The sequence below is a fragment of the Elaeis guineensis genome, chromosome 6, assembly GCF_000442705.2.
Source record: "Elaeis guineensis isolate ETL-2024a chromosome 6, EG11, whole genome shotgun sequence".
In the NCBI taxonomy this organism is placed as follows: Eukaryota; Viridiplantae; Streptophyta; class Magnoliopsida; order Arecales; family Arecaceae; genus Elaeis; species Elaeis guineensis.
In genome coordinates, this window is record NC_025998.2 from 4,922,413 (window position 1) to 4,941,555 (window position 19,143).

General features: G+C 46.1%; 1 protein-coding gene across 1 annotated transcript; it reads right to left on the bottom strand.

The window, feature by feature from the left end:
• Positions 1-10,277: 10,277 nt before the first annotated feature.
• Positions 10,278-18,859, bottom strand: LOC105047543 (hydroxyproline O-galactosyltransferase HPGT1). Its single transcript, XM_010926502.2, has 12 exons — positions 18,609-18,859; positions 18,380-18,443; positions 17,950-17,999; positions 17,655-17,848; positions 16,728-16,791; positions 16,575-16,647; positions 15,002-15,125; positions 14,347-14,434; positions 14,200-14,250; positions 11,252-11,323; positions 11,003-11,115; positions 10,278-10,725 (listed from the first exon to the last, which is right to left on the bottom strand). Exons 1-12 carry the CDS (start codon positions 18,719-18,721, stop codon positions 10,703-10,705), a joined length of 1,029 nt encoding a protein of 342 aa, XP_010924804.1. The 5' UTR covers positions 18,722-18,859; the 3' UTR covers positions 10,278-10,702.
• Positions 18,860-19,143: the final 284 nt, after the last annotated feature.

Here is a 19,143-nt window from a genome sequence, read left to right on the forward strand (position 1 = left end):
ACGGCTGCTTCATGCATTCAGTTTACATGGAGGCATCCGAGCCATGTCTTCTCAGACATGGCATAAATTTTGGCTACTGATACTTGTTTGTGCTCCGCAACTTTCTGTGTGATGCATAAGCTTACAGATGTTTTAGAGCTTGTGGATCACCATCAAGCTATGATTTCATGATCGATGGTTGGTGCTTGACGAGTTGATTTATAACCAAGTGACTCCCACCCATCACCTTTTCAATTTAATACCTATTTAATTGGTAAACTATTTAACTGTTGAAATTTTGTATGAACTATGAAGGGTTTGATGAGTTGTCAGTTTGGATTTCAGAATCAGATTTGAAATCTCCTTTCATCATGGGCTGATTTGAATCCAAAAGGTGCTTGTCCCTAAGATAATATCAAGGTCATATTTTTGTGTCAATGATAATGAGAATCACAAGGACTAGTCTTGGGCTCTTTTTGTTGCCGTCTGCTCAACGTTCACTTTCTTATTCAGGTATTTGTCCAGTTTCTTAAGCACTATTATTCAGGTAATTTTAAGTAGCTTTGTGCAAACGAATATAAAACGTTTTTGTCCTCATATATGAGAATCCAACCGACGAGCTTTATATGTGTTGGTGCAAAAATCCATCTGCGTCGGAGAAGCTAGAGTCGAGGGAGTTGCGGTCGTCGCCGGGACCTGCAAAAGAAGTCTAAACCGGAGGTGGGGTTGCTCCGGCAAGACCCTCCGATGCTCAAGTCAGTTCTCTGCCTCAACAAGAATGGAGTGCTCGAACGAAAATTTTAGCAGAGTTTTGGGATAGAAATTAGAGCTTAGAGAATAACGTATCTGGGGTCCCCCTTTTATAGGTGGAGGAGGAACAGACTGATAGCGATGTTTGTAACCGTCTAGCAGTGGGCTGCCCGGGGTCAAGAGGAGTTTGTTGCGAAGAGTGTGAAGTGGAATCGTGGCTATCACCGGGACATGCCACGTGGAGTCTGTTGCGGGGAGTGGAGCGGCATCCGTTGTCGCGACTTGCCAGAGGATGGAGGAACCACGCGGTATCCGTCACAGGAAGTGGAGCAGGATCGTGGCCATTATTGTGGTCTGCCAGGGAGTGATGGAGCCGCGCGGAATCCATCGCAGGAAGTGGAGCAGAGTCGTGGCCGTTACTGCGGCCTGCCAGGGAGTGATGGAGCCATGCGGAATCCGTCGCAGGAAGTGGAGCAGAGTCGTGGCCGTTACTGCGGCCTGCCAGGGGGTCCAGGCCTGTCGGTCGAAGTTCGGTTGGAGTCCAATCTCCGTAGAAGCCCGGACGGGGATCATTTGTCGGGGAGTCTCGGCCAAGGCCGCTCGTGGTAGGAACTTGAAGTAGTTCGTTTGCAGCGGTAACTCAGAGTGGGTCGCTTGCAACATGAGCTCGAAGTCCGACTCCCGTAGGAGTCCGGACGAAGTCTTCCTGCAGTCGAAGTCGGGGATGAAGTCCGGCTCCCGTAGGAGTCCGGACGAAGTCTACCTGCAATTGAAGTCGGGAGGCGAAGTCCGGCTCCCGTAGGAGTCCAGACGAAGCCTACCTGTGATTGAAGTCGTGGGTGGAGTCTGGCTCCCGTAGGAGTCCGGACGAAGTCTACCTGTAGGTGAAGTCGTGGGCGGAGTCTGGCTCTCGTAGGAGTCCGGACGAAGTCTGCCTGCAGCCAGAGTCGGGGACGAGGTCCGGCTCCCGTAGGAGTCCGAACGAGGTCTTCCTACAGCCGGAGTTGGGGATGAGGTCCGGCTCCCGTAGGAGTCCGGACGAGGTCTTCCTGCAGCTGGAGTTGGGGACGAGGTCCGGCTCCCGTAGGAGTCCGGACGAGGTCTTCCTGCAGCCGGAGTTGGGGATGAGGTCCAGCTTCCGTAGGAGTCCGGGCGAAGTCTACCTGCAATTGGAGTTGGGGGCGAAGTCCGGCTCCCGTAGGAGTCCGGACGAGGTCTTCCTGCAGCCGGAGTTGGGGACGAGGTCCGGCTCCCGTAGGAGTCCGGATGAGGTCTTCCTGCAGCCGGAGTTGGGGACGAGGTCCGGCTTCCGTAGGAGTCTGGGCGAAGTCTACCTGCAATTGAAGTTGGGGGCGAAGTCCGGCTCCCGTAGGAGTCTGGATGAGGTCTTCCTGCAGTTGGAGTTAGGGACGAGGTCCGGCTTTCGTAGGAGTCTGGGCGAAGTCTACCTGCAATTGGAGTTGGGGGCGAAGTCCGGCTCCTGTAGGAGTCCGGACGAGACGAGGTCCGGCTCCCGTAGGAGTCCGGACGAGGCCTTCCTGCAGCTAGAGTTGGGGACGAGGTCCGGCTCCCGTAGGAGTCCGGACGAAGTCTAGAAGATGGTCGATCATCGTGGAAATTTGGGTGGAGTCCGTCCGTCACGAAGAATCCGGTCGATGCTGGTGGGGGCTTATCCGTCAGCAAAACTTGGGAGTGTTGCGGAGGCTCGGCCGCTTGGGAGGTTTGAAGAGACGTCGTCGGAGGTCGGAAGTCGGTTGGATCTCCGGAGGGTCACTCCTGTCACGAACTTCGGTTGGAGGTATTTTATACCCAACACCAGTCTCCCTACTTTCGAGTTGAATTTCGAATGAAGGAAGTACAGAAAAATTTTCCAACCGAAGTTGTCCCCTTGAATCCTGTGCACGATCGCCCCCAGATATTTTGGCATTAAATGCGCATATGCTGGAGTCTTTTCGAATCGGGGCGATTCGAAGGGACCTTTCAAAATTTTCGCTGGTACGTTGGCCCAGGTACGATGCAGTAATGGCTCTGTGAGCTGTCAGCCACTTTTAGCCGTCTGCCATGGCGAGTGGGACACGTGGCGAGCGTGGGTCGGCCTGGGGAGATCCGCGATCATTATAACACCAGATCCCAGGATCTATTTAAACCCACCTTTTCGCCTTTAGAGGCCTCATTCCGCCTGAAAGTTCCGTTGGTGTCTGCCTTCTCTCCGAATGCTCTGACCCCCTTTGGCGTCCACCTTGGCCCCAAGCGTTCTTCGAGTCGTCCCTGTCCTCGCCCCTCTGCATTCTTCAGAGCGATCTAGGTTAGTCCCGGAACCTTCATTTTTCTTCTTGTCATTTAGGGGCCTTTTCTCCTCCATTTTTCTTCTGCCGCATTCCTCTAGTTTGGTCTCCCGCAACCCTTCGCCCCTTGTCCCGCCTGATTTTTTTTGGATCTTTAGGGTCTTCGTTCGAAATGTCTTCCGGCACCTCCGCCTCTAGTGGTTCCAGAGTTCGTCCGCGTCAGCCCCCCAGGACCCCCACACCGTAGACGAACCCACATCTAGGATTGGGCCTCGTCCGATTTTCGCGTCGGGTGCCATACCTTGTTCTCTGACTTCGGACGAACTTCTACTGATAAGGGTTCAGTATGGAGTTCCTCTGGAGTATGATCTGGAGCTTTCTGGTCCCTCCGACCGGACTAGCACCCCCCCGCCTGGTCGTTTCTGCCTGTATCAGGAGGCCTTCCGTGCCGGACTCCGGCTTCCGCTTCCGCCTTTCGTTGTCGCCCTCTTTCGTTTCTTAGATATTTCTTTAGCTTCAGTAGCACCAAATTTCTTTAGGTTTTTGATAGGGTTCCTCTCCCTTTGCCATGTAGTCGAAGTTCAGCCATCTCTTTCTTTGTTTAGGCATTTTTACACCTTCAAGCGTCACCCCTCGACAAAGGACTGGTGGTATTTCTCCCCCCAGTTTGGCAAGAAGGGGTTGCTGAAAGGTGCTCCCTCTTCAATCCATAACTGGAAGGGGAAGTACCTCTTCGTCCATTGCCCGACCTTGAGACTGGGACTGCCCCCTTGAGGCTCCCTAAGGGACTCTGTCCGTCGGGCTCCTAGCCTGGGGGAGGACGACCTTCAGGCCGCCCGGAGGCTTCTTGGTTATTCGGCTCCTTCCCTTCCCAATATTCTGAAGGAGCAGTTTTTGTTCAACATCGGCCTGAGCCCCCTGGATCCTGTGAGTATCCCATCTTTCCTTTCCTCTTTTTTTTTTTTTTTTACAATGAGATGCACCTTGACGCTTTTGCCTCCCGATGACAGTGTCCTGCCGAAGCGCTTCTCCTGCATAGAAAATTTTGCTGAAGTCCATGATCCAACGTCTGAAGAAGGAAGTTCATCATTTGACAAAGAGGTCGAAGAAGATGGATGGCGAACTTCGCAGGTTGAGGAAGAGCCACTTTGAAGCCACCGCGGAGGCCACCCGCTTTCGGAACCTCCACGTGAAGGGGATCATGGAGTACAGCCGGAGGAAGGCGAACTTCGAGAAGGAGCTTGAGGAACACAAGAAGCACGCCAGCGATCGATCTTGGGCTCAAGCTACCAAGATCAGTTCCCTCAGAGTGGAGCTGTCGGCTGCATGGGAGAGGATTAGCCAGCTGGAAGGAAGCTCATCCCGGCTTCCTACTCGGGCCGACAGCAATCGGGAGTGGTCGAAGAAAGTCTCCGACCTTCAGCAGCAGCTCCAGGATGCCGAGGCGAGCTATGACGCGTACCGGGCCGGCTGGTGTAAGCAGGTGGACGAATATAGGAGGAAGCTCAGGATGTTGGCCGACGAGGTTGCCCGCCTTCAAAGACAGCTGGCTGAGGGAGCTCAGCTTGCTCTCGCTCTGGATTCCAGCGAACTCCAATCCCTGAGAAAACCGTAGAAGAGCTATCTGTCTCCCTTGGGGAGGAGAAGGCGAGCTGCAGCAATTGAAGATCCAGCTGGTATGCGACCAGCAGGCCGTTAAGGACGCAGAGGCAGAATCTGAGGTCCTGAGAAAAAGGCATCGAGAGGCGGAGAACGAAAGCCAGCGATTTCACCGAAGATACATGGAGATACTAATGAGAGAGAAGGAATTGAAAGTAGAAGTCGAAAGTTTAAGGCGCTCCCTGACGAGGATCGAAGCCGAAAGTTCGAGGTCGGAGGAAGCCAGGCCCCCTTAGGGCTCTTTTGTCCTTTGTTCTTCTAAGTGTCTTCTTTTGTCGCTTGTCTGTTTGTCATCGCCGTTGTCGCTGTCGTTGTTGTTTTTGTTTTTTTTCTTCTTCGGGCTTCTAGGCTCTGTAACGCATGTTTTGCTAATGAAATGAAAAGTCTTTGCTACCTTACCCGTATGTCGTGTTGAACTGTCGTGTGCCGGACTTCTTTCATTTTTGTCCCGCGTGATGTCGATGTTGTTCGAAGATTTCTTGTTCATCTGTGTATTAGGTCGTCATTGTCGAGTTTCTGGTTCGGCGTCGATGCCGCTTGGAGGTTCCTGGTTGTCGCCGTGTCGGTTTGCCTTTCGTTTGTGACCGTAGATCTTACTTTCTCTTCCTCCCTCTTCATAGAGACGAGGTCCTTTGTGCTTTTAATGTAGTTCGGCCTCCGTTCTTCGTTGGGGTAGGGGGTCGCGGCGGCGTAGAGGGGTCGTCGCGAAAGTTTTCTTTTTCTTGCCGAGTCTCGAACGGCCGGACCTTAGTCGGCGTTGCGACGAGGTTCTTCTCCTATTTCGATGTGGTCGGTTTCAGCTCAGGTTAGGACGAGTTTTCCTTCTGTTCCTAACGGGGCTGTGGGGGCACATATGGGCGCTGTATAACCTCTCCTCCCACCCGGTCTGAGTGTAACCGGACCTTCGACTTTGCTCATGTTAGGGCAAGGTTCTCCTCCTGTCCCCAACATGACTGTGGGGGCACATGTGGGCGTTGCAGGGCCTCTCCCTCCATTCGGTCTAAGGAGAACCGGGCCTTCGGCTTTGCTCATGTTAGGGCGAAGTTCTCCTCCTGCCCTAACATGGCTGTGGGGGCGCATGTGGGCGCTGTTTGGCCTCTCCCCCCATCCGGTCTAAGAGGAACCGGGCCTTCGACTTTGCTCATATTAGGGCGAGGTTTTCCTCCTGTCCCTAACATGGCTGTGGGGGCGCATGTGGGCGCTGTTTGGCCTCTCCCCCCATCCGGTCTAAGAAGAACCGGGCCTTCGACTTTGCTCATGTTAGGACGAGGTTTTTCTCCTGTTCCTAACATGGCTGTGGGGGCACATGTGGGTGTTGCAAGGCCTCTCCCCCCATCCGATCTAAGGAGAACCGGACCTTCGACTTTGCTCATGTTAGGACGAGGTTTTCCTCCTGTCCCTAACATGGCTGTGGGGGCACATGTGGGCGTTGCAGGGCCTCTCCCCCCATCCGATCTAAGGAGAATCGGCCTTCGACTTTGCCCACATTAGGATTTGTTTTTGTTGCCCGAGGGGGTCGTCCCCTGTCGTTGCAAGTCCGTGCCAAAAAGAAAAGATGTGTAGATCTGAAAGGAATCTTGATTTAAAATAGAGTCGTTCGTTATACATTTACAAGTTTTCAAATCCTAGCACTGTGGAAGGTCTGCTCCCTGTCGAGGTCCTCCAGAGACGGAGTTGATGATCCCGATTAGAGGCCGATCTTCGGGCTGCTCTTCCCTCCTTGGCGGCTCAGGCTGCGGCAGGGCCCTTGGCCGATCTTCTCTACCCTCAGGCCGGCGTCGAATGAATCTGTCGAGCCGACCTCATCGGATGAGCTCCTCGATCTCGTCTCGGAGCTGGATGCATTCCTCCGTGTCGTGGCCGTGGTCACGATGGTAGAGGCAGAACTTGTTCGGATTGTACTTTCAGGGTGCGTGCGCATCCTCTCTGGCCTAGGAAGCTGCTCTTGACCTCCATCAGCACCTGGGTTTTCGATGCGTTGAGGGGGGCATAGTTGCGGAATCTTCCTGGGGGAGAACCCACCGAGCCCGGCGATTCGGGCTTCCCTGCTGCGTACCCGGGGAGGAGTCTGGACACGCTTGTGCCTGGGAGGAGTTCGAGAACGTGGCCGAGCTTCTCTCGGCCCTTTTTCGACTGTGGGCTTACTCGAGTCTCCCGCCTGCCGCTCTCTCGCGGCCTCTTCATCCTTCATTTTGAAGGCTTCTTCAGCTCGAGCGTACCTTCGGCCTGGTCCAATAGATCAGCAAAATCCCTGGGGTACTTCTTTTTCAGGGAAAATAAAAGGTCGTTCTTCTGAAGGCCACCCTTCAGAGCGGCCATCGCTACCGACTGGTCCAAGTTCCGGACCTCCAGCGCAGCGACATTGAAACGGTTGATGTAGGCTCGAATGGACTCCCCCTCCCTCTGCTTGATGTTGATGAGGGACTCCGAACCCTTCCGAGGACGCCGGCTGCTAACGAAGTGAGCCACAAACTGGTGGCTCATCTGATCAAAGGAAAAAATGGTACCCGACTTCAGCATCGAGTACCAGTTTCTCGCCGCGCCCTTCAAGGTGGATGGGAAGGCTCGGCATAGGATGGCGTCGGGTGCGCCATGAAGCAGCACAATTGTCCGGAAGGCCTCCAGATGATCAACCGGGTCTGAAGTCCGTCGTAGCTTTCAAATTGAGGGAGTTTGAAGTTTGGCGGGATCGGTTCCTGCATGATCATTTGAGAAAAGGGGGGTCAGTACAAATGTCCTCACCATGAGCGGGGGGAGCATGGCGGAGTTCTTCGATCCGCCAGTTCATCTCCTGGAGCCTCCGGTCCAGAAAATCTCTCGACTACGGGTCTCGAGGGTCTTCTGGCAGAATGGAGGTAGAGATCTTCCAGGAGTGGAATCGTGATCCGACTGAGGGCTCTCCACCCTCGGATTCGTCTTTCTGGGAAAGACGGGGCGACTGGCCCAAGTGGCCCTCCTATTGCCAGATTCTGGTGTTCTGGTGACGCTCTCTCCAGTCGCACCGATGCCTGCGGCTGCTGCTGCTGTTGTATGGCCTGCACAGCTTCAGTGAGGCCTCTGACCTGCTGCACCAGTAGGTCGAATTGCTTCGCACCAACCGCCGTTACCGGAGGAGGAGGAGGCTGGGAAACTGGGGGTGAGGCCAGAGCCTGGGATCTGGCCGCAGAGGCCGTGGATTGTCGCGTGGATGCTTTGCGGGGAGGCATCGGGCGAAGACCTAGTGGAGGAAGGAGAGGACGTCGGAAAAGATGATCGGAGGCGGTCTCGTTGAGCGCTCCTTTAAGAACAAGGGTACTGCGAAGACACAGGCCCTTCCTCTAGCACCAATCCTGTTGGTGCAAAAATCCGCCTGCATCGAAGAAGCTGGAGTCGAGGGAGTCGCGGTCGCCGCCAGGACCTGCAAAAGAAGTCTAAACCGGAGGTGGGGTTGCTCCGACAAGACCCTCCGACGCTCAAGTCAGTTCTCTACCTCAATAAGAATGGAGTGCTCAAACAAAAATTTTAGCAAATTTTGGGATAGAAATTAGAGCTTAGAGAATAACGTATCTGGGGTCCCCCTTTTATAGGTGGAGGGGGCAACAGACTGATAGCGATGTTTGTAACCGTCTAGCAGTGGGCTGTCCGGGGTCAGGAGGAGTTTGTTGCGAAGAGTAGTGGAGTGGAATCGTGGCTATCACCGGGACATACCACGTGGAGTCTGTTGCGGGGAGTGGAGCGACGTCCGTTGTCGCGACTTGTCAGAGGATGGAGGAACCGTGCGGTATCCGTCGCAGGAAGTGGAGCAGGATCGTGGCCATTATTGTGGTCTGCCAGGGAGTGATGGAGCCACGAAATCCGTCGCAGGAAGTGGAGCAGAGTCGTGGCCGTTACTGCACCTGCCAGGGAGTGATGGAGCCGTGCGGAATCCGTCGCAGGAAGTGGAGCAGAGTCGTGACCGTTATTGCGGCCTACCAGCGGGTCCAGGCCTGTCGGCTGAAGTTCAGTTGGAGTCCAGTCTCCGTAGAAGCCCGGACGGGGATCATTTGTTGGGGAGTCTCGGCCAAGGTCGCTCGTGGTAGGAACTTGAAGTAGTTCGTTTGCAGCGGTAACTCGGATGGGTCGCTTGCAACAGGAGCTCGAAGTCCGACTCCCGTAGGAGTCCGGACGAAGTCTTCCTGCAGTCGAAGTCGGGGATGAAGTCCGGCTCCCGTAGGAGTCCGGACGAAGTCTACCTGCAATTGAAGTCGGAGGGCGAAGTCCGGCTCCGTAGGAGTCCGGACGAAGCCTACCTGTGATTGAAGTCGTGGGTGGAGTCCGGCTCCCGTAGGAGTCCGGACGAAGTCTACCTGCAGGTGAAGTCGTGGGCAGAGTCCGGCTCTCGTAGGAGTCCGGACGAAGTCTGTCTGCAGCCGGAGTCGGGGACGAGGTCCGGCTCCGTAGGAGTCCGGACGAGGTCTTCCTGCAGCCGGAGTCGGGGACGAGGTCCGGCTCCCGTAGGAGTCCGGACGAGGTCTTCCTGTAGCCGGAGTTGGGGACGAGGTCCGGCTCCCATAGGAGTCCGGACGAGGTCTTCCTGCAGTCGGAGTTGGGGACGAGGTCCGACTTCCGTAGGAGTCCGGACGAAGTCTACCTGCAATTGGAGTTGGGGGCGAAGTCCGGCTCCCGTAGGAGTCCGGACGAGGTCTTCCTGCAGCCGGAGTTGGGGACGAGGTCCGGCTTCCGTAGGAGTCCGGACGAAGTCTACCTGCAATTGAAGTTGGGGGCGAAGTCCGGCTCCCGTAGGAGTCCGGACAAGATCTTCCTGCAGCCGGAGTCGGGGATGAGGTCCGGCTCCCGTAGGAATCCGGATGAGGCCTTCCTGCAGCCGGAGTTGGGGACGAGGTCCGGCTCCCGTAGGAGTCCGGGCGAAGTCTAGAAGATGATCGATCATCGTGAAAATTTGGATGGAATCCGTCCGTCGCGAAGAATTCGATCGACGCTGGTGGGGACTTATCCGTCAGCAAAACTTAGGAGTGTTGCGGAGACTCGACCGTCTGGGAGTTTTGAAGAGACGTCGTCGAGGTCGGAAGTCGGTTGGATCCCTGGAGGGTCGCTCCTATCACGAACTTCGGCTGGGAGATATTTTATACCCACCAGTATGTAATCACAAAGGAAGTCCATTGTTGTTATTGCACTAAAATGGTGTCAAATGACATCTTGAGAATATCCCCAACACCGCCTAACATCCACCATCCATAAACGACTGCAGATTTAACCTTGCAAACAGGATGATCTGGTTCCATCACTAAGAATGCTCTTTGGAATCAGGTTCAGCTTATGACAAAATTCTGATCCATACCCATCCTGACGTCACCCCTATCAGTTGCCAAAATCACCCCTCCTTGGCATCTTTCTTTTCGATCACTGTGTCTATTGCTGCCATCAATCAGGAAAAAAATAGGGGGTCAAAAGGCATCTGACAGCAGTGCTGTCAAAAAGGTTTTTGCAAATTCTGAAACAATCCAAGTGACTTAAAGAACACTAATAGTATGAACCACTCAAACAACTAAAATAAATACTCCCTAAGAGTCAAGTCTTGTAACACGATTTTCTGAAAACAAACAGCAAACGACAAATTTTCAAAACTTCCATCTGAACTTGCTTAAAAATTGATTTCCTGTAGTCCTTTCATTGTGTGACATAAAATTGATTCCTCAACATAAGAATCCTCAACATAAGAACGCTGTGCTAACAATTAGTGACAAAATCATGATATATATAAACAATGGGAAACCTGTTAGTTCTCTTGATTCCAGAAGAAACTCCATATTGTATCCTGATATCGGGCCACCAGCTCTTCTTAAGATTATAGCAACTACTCTTCTTGAGATCTCAGCAACTATTCGGTCGACACAAGATGCATCTTTCTAGTAAAGCCAATCTATAGGTGGCAAAGATTCCCGTCAGAGACTTGTTGCTAATTGCTTGCAACTAGTGATGAAAACTGGATGCTGCAGACCTGAGGGCCCTCCACATGATTTGTAAACTTTTCTCCTACCATAAACCCATCATCACACAGCTGCACATATGGCTCCTGAAAAGTGGTGTCACAAACTCCATCAATGGGTGAAAATGCCTAGCTACTGAAGGCAGCAGAAGTGAAAGCTAAAGGATTAGGTGGGAGATGACAATCACAAAACATGTTTGTTGAAATAGCATGAACATCGGATCCTTTCACAGTCAAGGCATGGTAAGGTCCCGAAGATATGTAAAACCAAGCCCAAGACTGGAACATATCGGTTTATAAGGAAATTTAATCCACAAGAGTGGCACTATCAAATTATTAGTTATTCACAGAGTAAGAGAGTAACCTGAGGACCATGATGAGCAGCAAAATTTTCCTTCATTGACGTGCTTGACATCAAGCCCAATCATCCATGAACCAACAGTAACATCATCATAGGCATATGTACGAAGAATAGATCTTTTGCTCAAAATACAAGAAATGGTCATATTAGTAAGAGATTAACTTTTCATCTACAGAAAACGATCTCATCTAATGCTTTCTCAATGACTCATATCGGTGAAACAGAAGCCAGAAAGTGACAAAATATACTCACCTATTTATGGAAATAAACTGTGCTAGAGCTCTCGATATGACAAAAATTTCACCAGAAGCATGACGAAAATATCTGTTAAATGAAGGGGGAAACAACAAGACATGAGCTAAGGGGGCTATCAGAATCCATATATTACATGCACAAAACTGTATTATTGAGTACAACTTCATTGCTCATTTCTGCAAATCTACACTGGAATGGGTAAGGTTGAGATCAGGTTTGCATGATCTAGTGACTTGACCAAGATTTATTTCAATAGGTAGGAAACATTTATTAATAAGGAGGAAGTCCTATGATAATAAGGTCTTCAGAAATCAAGAAGAAACATCAAATTGTATTGTTATGGAAAAAGGAAGACAAGCAAAAGAGAAGAGATCAAGGGAGAAAAATATATATGCATAATAGCTTGAAAAATTGATATAAGCAACTATTCTCAATCAAAATAACTGAGAAAGCAGGAAAAGGGTGTTGTCCAAATCCCTAAACAATGCCATAAAGAGAAAAAGGAAATCAGATAAACAGAGAATTCCAATCAATGGAAAGAAAAAAATCCATATATGGCTTTGACATCCACAGCAGTGCCTTCATTACCCATTCTTGGCTTCTAATACACCATGTTCCTTTCATTGCGAATTTACTATCAGATGTCACTTGGGACTAAAATCCACTTCTTTTCAACGTTATACATTAACAGTCTTTAGACTACAAAGCAAGTCCACTTTATAGATAGCAGAGTTGCGAGCATTGCCAAAAACAAGTAGGTGCCATAAACGTGACCAAATGAAGCTACATTATATTATAGAAACTTATCTTTTATTTAATCCTTTACAATGCAACAAGTGCATCTTTTTATATGTTGCTGCCATCTCTTCTGGCAAAGTTCACCCCAACAAGAATCACCATCTAGGACTTGTCAGACAAAGTACTGGAACTTAAGTCCTGCTAGGTGTCAGACCTATTGTCAGCAGATATGAGCTCTCCTGAAGCTAACACCAAAACGTTGGTACAAGGTTTGATGTTTATAGTAAATGAGTTATCCTTTACCTGGTTTTCTTTAAAAAATTGCTCAAAAGAATCATCTCCAAAACAAGAAATCATGATATACTTCTTTTCAGTTTTACACTTAGCAGCAGGAATCGTCTACCTAAGATAGCACACCCATTTTGGAAACTTAACAGAATTTTGAACCTTCACCTCATCCTGATTCTGGAATCCAAGATTTTACTTTTGATAGTATGTGAAAATTAACTCTCTTAATTCCCGCTCCCCCTCCTTGAGAAATACAATAGAGTGCTACCATCTGGATTTGAACCTTACCTCTCCCAATGTGGAGAGGGGTGTCAAATGGTTTAGATATGCCTTGTTGGCAATTCAACTAGAATCATGTTCTAACTAATTTGTACCTTTGACAATGAGCTGCAACCTTAGAAGTCCAGGAGACCTTCACCATCACCACACATCAATCACCAAGCTACTTGAAGTGGTTTTCACCATCTAGCATGCACTTTACAAGCATGAATAAGTGTTTTTTAAGAAAAGAAAATGCTGCATGATGTGATATATAGCAGATGTAGATCTTCATTTGGGTTCGCTTCAAGTCATAAAGACTTGGATGAACCAACTACATATAGCTGATGCCTTGTAGCTCATATAAGAGCTGCAGACCACACGCCAGTGGATTCTAGAACAAATCTTTAGAGTGCAAAAAGTAAAAACGTCAACTCCACAAATGAAGATCGATGAAGGCCCACTAAAACTTTGCATATCAGGCCCATTCCCAGGCGCTTAAGGACTGCGAGTTTAAACACAAAGCTTAAAAATGACCAGAAAAGTGAAAAAACCTGCCAACCAAGGTTGGGCCTATCTCAGCTACTAGCCAGCCTGATATCATTGATATCATAGTACTGTCAAAAAACATGAGAATGTATCCCTTCTCTTCATAGTATTCAACCAAAGTATCAAACAAAATACCAAAATTTAAATAACTCTTAAGTGAACTTTCCCTATTTTTTTTTCATGTTCCTGCCAACAGAGGTTGGGCCTAGTTTGACTACAAGCCAACCTGATACATTTATATACTGTTAATATTGTCAAAAAAAAACATGTGTGTGGATCTCTTCTTTCCACACTGTTCAACCCAAGTATCAAATAAAATACCAAAATTTAAATAACTCTTGAGTGAACCCCTATTATTGTCATGTTCCAAATATCCACTGGAAATCATCCAAACACTACCTCCATTCGTTTTTATTGTTTAACCACTTTGTCCCTTCTAACAAGATCCACACTGAAAAAAAAAAAGAATAATTAACATTCTTCTTCAATTACCTGGCATGCTGTCATTCAAATGCACCAGGTAAGGGTTGGTCTATAACGACACCCCCATGCCCCTAAACTAGCATATATCCAAGATACTACAATATTTTCATCATCACATCATACTTCCTCAGAAAAGGAAAAAAAAAAATACAGAAATGAAGATAAGACAATCAACATGATAAATGTCAGAAACCTACTAACAGCTACTTGAGGTAGGCATTACAAATGAAGTAATGTAACTCGTTTCTATTTACGAGCTTATGCTTTTCAGCAGTTTCCTTCTAATCCTTTTAGGCAATATGCAATTCAGGCTGTATTTTCTGTAAGTTGAATGCAACCAAACCAGAAATAAATGGTCACAGTGAGCCAAAAAGTTTTTAAAAAAAATAATGTAGTAATACTTTCAAAAATCCATACACTACCATAAGGTTGTGGAGGGTTCAAATTATGATAGAAAACCCCTTGTCAAAGCTTCTGTATTGAAGTAATAAATCAAGCTAGGAGCAAGTACCAAATTAACCAAGATAACTAAATTAACAAAAGTTAAAAGATGATGCTCAACATTGTAAGTTATCCCAAAGATGCTAATGATTCTTTAAAGCATAAACAGAAAGTAAAGCATCACTCACGATTTTCCATCGCCAAATTTCCACCAGTCTGGTTCATACCATTTGTGGTTCCTACATCAGTATTTGATAAATATAAAAACTGAAATAACTTCCTTTTAGTGGTCATAATGAAGAAAAAGTACACGACTCAAAAATTTAACTACTCACGACTGGGAGAAAACTTCGCCAGATTTCATGCACCCAATGTAAACACGCGGCTTGTCCAAGTGAGTTGCAAGCATTGCTCCCAAAGCATCTAGAAAGAAAAAGGCGTTATTCAAATATATTGTAAAATATGGATGTGCATACACCTATACTTGCAGTCCACTTCTGTGTCTGTAGGGCACCATAAATTGATGAAAACAGTACATGATATTAATATGCTAAAAGGCTATTTTAAGCATGTCAAACTGTCATAATCAGCACTAAGTCTCTCAATATTATGATAATTGGGGAACACTTGGAAAGTAATTTATAGCACATGTATATACACAGGTTTCTATACCACCTTAGAAGTCAACTAAGATAGATTAATTTACTTTATTCATATCCACATAAGTTGTTGGTTTTTCATGATTTTATTGCAACACAGCAATTTTGATCCTGGTGTTGACCCACAAAATTTTGCACCAGGTATCAGGTTCCTCTAATATAAGAAAATTAGCTGCACAGCAAGTAAATTAAGATTCGATCTAATTTTTAGTAATTATAGACATCATATATGTTGGCATCAGTTAAATGAACTGAAATATTCTTATAGTGTATTGACATAAACCATGATGCCAGTGTAAGTCATGCAGAACTTGTTGAGATCAGTTCTTACCAATGTTAACATAAACGTCATCCTTAACCTTAGCATAGAACTCAGCATCCCAGGTGTCTGCAGCATGAGCGAAAAACAGCTTTGTCTTTTTTGGATATTCTTCTGGTGCTTCAATATGATTATCCTGTTGGAAATTAAAGTATAAGCTAGTCTGAACTGTCCAAAGAAACAGACATAAGTTATATAATAGCTGATTGCGGAAATTTCCACCAAATAATCTCTTCTTAAAATGAACAAATTTCTAGTCAGCAGGCTTCTCTAACTTTCAATAAAACAGCCATAACACAAACTGAAGCTCAACCAACTACATCATATTACACATGTCTTCAGATCACAGATTCTATGTGTGTCTAATAAGAATGGATAAAAGCAAAAGGTGGCAAATGATTTGATTTCTTAACAAGTTCCAGGCCTTAAACAGATTATCACAAAGTTATGATACACGGTGTAAGAAATGGGAAACAAGCAAAGAAAATAATTAATGATAACAAGATCCAGTAAACAAAACCATTTAAGAAAAAAAAAGAAAAGAAAAGAAAGAAAAGCTCCTATTCTACAAGAAAGTGGAAAATGAAAGAATTCCTGCTATAATTACTTGGATAAACAACACATTGCAGTCTCCATGAGCTCCATTTGCAGCATGCGGCCACAAATAGGTCATCAGCCTTTTGCGACACTGATGTGTTTTTAGTGATGTCTATCTGCAAAACACTATCATGTCTCACCATCCATTTATTGAAGCTACCAAATTCTCTTTCACAACCCCAATTGATAGTATGCACTACACCAGTAGGTTAATTAGAATGTTTGATGGTTGCATTTTGTAATTTCAACTTTAATAAACAATAAAATATTCAGACCTCAGGCTCTCAAAAGTCCATCAAGTAAGTCATTGGTGAACAGTTTGTGGTTCTGTCAAAATCAGTTTCAAGGTTGGCTTGGAAGTGATTGGATTGTGTTTGAGCTTGCATTAGTTATTATAACAGCAAACTTAAGCCTCACTTGATCTGGTTGAACTCAGATTCCATACAACTGAGTCACACTAGAAAAACAGCTTAGTTCGATATGCATAATAGATATGTTCTTATTGTTGGTTTTGTTCTCCCATAAAAAATGATCACTATAAAAATTTGTACAGGCTTAAAGGAAAAAAGGTTATATTATAGTTTAAATAGTCATTTCGCATTGGGTTCTTCTGTTCAATGACACAACATAAGGTGCAGCTCTCCACACAATAAACTGTTATAATTCATTTATAGGACTGTTAGCACAAATGCGAGGATGATCAGATTTTTATCTCTTCCCCACTAAAGTAGAGAAATGGCATAATATAATTCTCAAAGCATATCTTCATGTTTTTTGTTCTCTCCATCAATCTAGAGGTCTTGGTCAAGACATCCTCATACTGAACACTATTTAATCCCCTTGAAAAGGGTAAAAGATGCAAAGGCAAATTTAAAATGGGTAAATTGCAAGCAGCTTGAAGGAACAAACAAACAAATACAAATATGTAAGAAAAGAATAATAATCAAAGAAATTGTGAAGGAAGTTTCAAAACAACAAACAAACATACAAGAATCATGATGTCCTTGGTATGCCTATTTTCATCATCAATTGCCCTGTCAAAACTGTCTCCTCTATTTTCACTGCAAGTCAGCAAAAATCCATCAGAAAAAGATTCCCATGGAATCTTTCTAATGTGTTATATCCAGACATAAAATAATACCTTCTTCCTATCACAAATCGTACAAGGACACCTTTCTCTTCTTCCAACTTTTTCAGCGCTGGACCTGTATGAAGTCAAAGATCATGCAAGGCACATGATTTGGCTAAATAGCTAAATTTTAGCAATCATACATCAGTTTAGCATTCAAAAAGCTCTTAATGCTTCTCAAAATCTGTGGGTCATATCAAATCATTTGTTTCAATATATAGTACTGAAATTAAAATATATTTTACATACCAAAAAAAAAATCAATAGCAATGCAATGTGTGGAATTGATTATTCTCTTTCCCACAACCGCTAACTGGATTGACCCAAAAATGTCAGCAAAACCTCGAGAGGTGACATCAAATTGGCAGGAAGCAGTAAATTACTGATCGATCTGTTTACAGGACTTTCTCTCAACAGGATAAGGCTGGAGGTGGTGGCAGTTGTAACATGAAAGTTATTATATCCACAACAGAACACCACGACATGAATGCATCAGCAACTAGAAATATATGGATGAGAGAAAATTTTGAATTAACAGAAGTATGAACACAAACCTTTTTAATAGAAGGGAACATGGAATCAAATACGGTATGTGATCCAAAATGCATTTTAGTTTGACATAGACCTCCCACATTCTCATAGTTCAACTCATGAAAATGATTACCAAACAATACCATATGGCACAAAGGTGATTTGTCCCACTACTAATATAAATGGACTTGCAGCAAAACAATAATAGATTTTAAGAAAAACATATAGAAGCATATATTAATTAAAATTTAACATCGAAGCAACCAATAGCTTTTCCAGATTACACAACTAACCCAACTCTTGGATCTAGCAAAGTCTTTTTATAATTATTATATTTAAATATAGGTATCAGAAAGAGTTCTATTTCTTTCATAAAGAATATCAAAATAAGAGGAACAAGCACTGTACCAGTTGGAAGCCACGACCTGCGGATCACATCCCTATTGTTCTTGCGCTCAAATTCTGTGATGATTCCTATAACAACCATCAGCTTTTTCCCAGTATTAGTGTCATTTGTCTTGGAAGAATAACTCCCAACAAAGCCTTCATGCCTCGCTGCAGCCAGCTCCATCTCAAGTGCTGCTAATCTCTTATGCTGGTACCTGAAAATTAGAATATCTACAGTCAAAACCTATGTAAAAATTTCAAAAGATTCGGCTCTGATCCCATTCAACCAGAAAATTCATATATAAAGGCGAATTACCTGCATTTTGCTACCTTCAGTGTATCATCAACTGATATAGCGGACTGCCCCTGAAACAGAACCAAGAAGCTCACATCTCTTCAGAGTTATTACCCACCACGCAAGAAAATCAACAGCGCAAGCTCGGAAGTTGACTTCAATGAACGACACGCTTTTTTTAGGGGACAAGATGTAAAAATTTACAATTTAAACAACTGTCGTGAAAAAAGAGCACCAGGAACTGGCTAACATACCCAAGATTAGAAATTTACTTCAATCACACATCAAGATCATACCATTGTACAAGAATCCATGTAAAAATTCAAAATATTTAATCCCAATTTGAGTCCAGAAGAGCATCAAGAATCTAATATACTCAGCGAAACCCTAATCGGATCGAAAGCAAAATGAGAAACGAACACAAATTCTTAAGAAAAATCAAAGGGTATACCTGTCCAGTCCTCCGATCGAGTTCTTTGATGAGATAAACCCTACTTTCCGCATCCTGCCATAAACTAATACCAAAAAAGAAAAATAAAAGATGGCACTTAAATACGAATACCTGCCCGTAGCTCATGAAACACGGGCACGCCATTCGAATTTAGCAATCGAGAACAGGAAAAAAAAAAAAATCCATTCCACCGTAAAGGAAGAAGAACGGAGGGAGGGAGGCGTCTCACCGTCCGGCGACGTAGAAGGAGGCCATGGTAGCAAACATTGCGAGCATCACCGAGGAGATCCGAGAGCGGAGCACCAACCCCGGAAGGCGGTGGCTCGATCCTCGATTCTGCATCTTTTCTCCCTCCCTCCCTCGATCGAAGCGGAGACCCAATAGTCCTCACCACATCCTCCCCGATCGTGAGATTAGATCTAATGGAGCGGTAGAGAGAGAGAGAGAGAGAGAGAGAGAGAGAGAGGTTAGTCGACGGAAAGGAACGACGTCTCAACCGATGTAAGCGTCGAACACAAGGAACGCAAGAATAGAGGGGTAAGAAGGTTTATTTTTTATTAGGAAAAGAGAAATGGACGCTTTTGAAGATATAAGAAAATGAGGAAAGCCGTTTGAAAGCGGTGACCTGGCAACGAGGAACGTGATCTCTTCCCTGGGTTCTCTTAAACAAGAGGAAGGGGGTAGGGGTGATACATTAAGCCCCATGTGACATGCCAGAAGAGACCGCATGTTATATTACTGCATGCGTTTTGTACTTGTTGTGG

What these genes read in the sequence shown, in the direction of transcription:
- LOC105047543 (XM_010926502.2), bottom strand. Translation starts at nt 18,721, where the DNA reads ATGCAGAATCGAGGATCGAGCCACCGCCTTCCGGGGTTGGTGCTCCGC. An exon ending in GGCGAAGTTTTCTCCCAGTC is followed by an intron (nt 14,251 to 14,346) that starts GTGAGTAGTTAA and finishes ATACTGATGTAG; the next exon opens with GAACCACAAATGGTATGAAC. An exon ending in AAATTTGGCGATGGAAAATC is followed by an intron (nt 11,324 to 14,199) that starts GTGAGTGATGCT and finishes TTCATTTAACAG; the next exon opens with ATATTTTCGTCATGCTTCTG.